Source organism: Engraulis encrasicolus, chromosome 12 (genome assembly GCF_034702125.1).
Source record: "Engraulis encrasicolus isolate BLACKSEA-1 chromosome 12, IST_EnEncr_1.0, whole genome shotgun sequence".
NCBI classification, from domain to species: domain Eukaryota; kingdom Metazoa; phylum Chordata; class Actinopteri; order Clupeiformes; family Engraulidae; genus Engraulis; species Engraulis encrasicolus.
Genome location: NC_085868.1, coordinates 39,723,359 through 39,725,858, shown reverse-complemented (window position 1 = coordinate 39,725,858; position 2,500 = coordinate 39,723,359). Strand labels below are relative to the sequence as shown.

General features: G+C 42.6%; 1 protein-coding gene across 1 annotated transcript in view; it reads left to right on the top strand.

The window, feature by feature from the left end:
- The window catches only part of tspan7b (tetraspanin 7b), an 81,929-nt gene that overhangs the window by 53,533 nt on the left and 25,896 nt on the right, over positions 1-2,500 (top strand). Inside the window, exon 2 of the mRNA XM_063212171.1 lies at positions 2,386-2,500. This exon is cut by the window's right edge and continues 74 nt beyond it. Coding sequence (XP_063068241.1) covers positions 2,386-2,500 — 115 coding nt within the window. The remainder of the gene's footprint in view (positions 1-2,385) is intronic.

Below are 2,500 nucleotides of genomic sequence, written 5' to 3'. Positions count from 1 at the left end.
TTTCCCGCACACGGCCATCCTAAGCAGCCCAATTTTGGGCAGGAAACAGCCCAATCTGGCAACACTGGCTGTGAGGGGTCCTCAATTAGATAGCCTCACCATCAGCACCCCCATACTTCATTAATATGTTTTGTACAGAGCATCTTGTACCGAGGATCTAATGTGCTTTATTTGTCTGGCACTGGCACTGTGTGTGTGTGTGTGTGTGTGTGTGTGTGTGTGTGTGTGTGTGTGTGTGTGTGTGTGTGTGTGTGTGTGTGTGTGTGTGTGTGTGTGTGTGTGTGTGTGTGTGTGTGTGTGCGCGTGCGTGCGTTTTGGGGGTGGGGGGTCCAAGCAATGATCAAGCAACTTCTATGTTAATAGCACTTTAAACTGGAAATCAACTGCACACTGTTGTTGTTGTTGCTCCACAGATAATTTCGTTGCCCTCTGTCAATGACGATAAATGTCTTGAATCTTGAAACTCGAAACTGTGAATCCTTCACAGGTTGACTCTTTCCTAAAACTAACCAGTTAGAGAACAGAGGAAGTGTTTATGACTGATCATGGTACAGTAGGGCCTTCAATTCAACTGTGGTGAGGGAGTAGCAGCCAGAAAATCTGTCTGGGACTCTGGGTGAATTTCCAAAATCATCTGGGATTTTGTACTGCCCAAATGTCAAACTCACATTAAGCTTAAAGGTACACTGTGCAGGAAATGGTCACAAAGGGTACTGCAACTATGCTGCTAATTGAAACTGGGCTGCCTATTGCCAAATTTGATCTTTTCATGAAAGTTCACTAAGTAATAAATTAATATTTTCTAGTATGGCCCAAGTACAGTCAATTTTGCCGCTAAAAATGGCTATTTCTGGAAATTCAAAATGGCGGACCATGGAGAAGATCCCCCTTTTCATGTAAGAAAAGTGGATTTTTTTCAATCATAATGAATACTTAGAATTTTATGGTGGTGGTAACTATTCATGAAAAAGGTAACATTAGTGAATTGGTGACATGAATTCTGGAAATAAAAAACTAAAAATCTCACACAGTGTCCCTTTAAACAATACTTCCTCCTGGAGGAAAGTGCTTCTCAAGACAGCCAGATGTGCTCTACAAAGGAAAGGACTGGGTTACAGGATAGCCCTTACTGTCCATCAGAAAGTAGATGTATGTACGCGCGTAGTAAATGTACAAAGTTGCATGTAAAATCCCTAATGCTGAGAGAGAGAGAGAGAGAGAGAGAGACAGAGAGACAGAGACAGAGAGAGAGAGAGAGAGAGAGAGAGAGAGAGAGAGACAGAGAGAGAGAGAGGGAGAGAGAGAGCGAGAGATAGAGAGAGAGAGAGAGAGAGAGAGAGAGAGAGAGAGAGAGAGAGAGAGAGAGAGAGAGAGAGAGAGAGAGAGAGAAAGAGGGGGTAGTGATTGGAATAGCTTGTGATACGTGGTCAGTGAGCTGAAGTGGAGTGATCTTTATGGAGTTTAATGCAGCACATGTGTTTGGAATAACAACACTGTCATGTTATTCATGTTCGGCCTTGCAAGGAATGTCATCATCCAAAAAGTGTACTTGCACTGCCTATGAACCCTTCTTTTCACGCCTCCTTGTGTGTTAACTTTAAGTTCTGTTGCTCTTCTATTCTTGTGAAGTCATTATGTATTAATTATTCACTGCAGTTTGAGTTTCTTCATGCCGTTATATTCATCATGTAGAGAAATAATATTTTAATATTTGCATAATATTTACAAGTACCGGTTCAGTTCGTTCCATCTATAGGCCTACTATAATTGGAATCAATCATTTGAAATGTATTTGTTTAATTTCCACTTTTGATTCGAATTATGTTAAATATGTTATTTATATTGATTTTAGTTTACATAATAACTAAACACTCCATGATTATGTCTTGTCGTTGAATGGCAAAATATCAATTTGTATTCTCTTAGTACCCATAATGACCAGGAGGTGGCAGCAGAACCTTAGGTCTGAAAAACCTAGATCAGTTCAGTGCGAGACTGCCAGTTTGAAAGGCACCCCAAAACTTCAGTTCTTGTGAATGGATCACTGAGTGTCCCAAGAGAAACTCTGAACACCATGAGATTACAATAGTTCTTACAACAACACAAAATACCCTCAGCTTTGCCAGGAAAAAAACTACAATTTACACACACATGAACGCACACACACACACACACACGTGCACACACACACACACGTGCACACACACACACACACACACACACACACACACACACACACACACACGCACACACACACACACACACACACACACACACACACACACACACACACACACACACACACACACACACACACACACACACACACACACCTAATTTTGACTCCTCTTCTCTTGTCTGTTTCCCCTCCTCTCCTCTCTACAGATCACGGGGGCGATCCTTCTGGCGGTGGGACTATGGGGTAAGTTCATGCTGGGCCCGTACATCTCCCTGATCGCGGAGAACTCCACCAACGCCCCCTACGTCCTCATCGGCACCG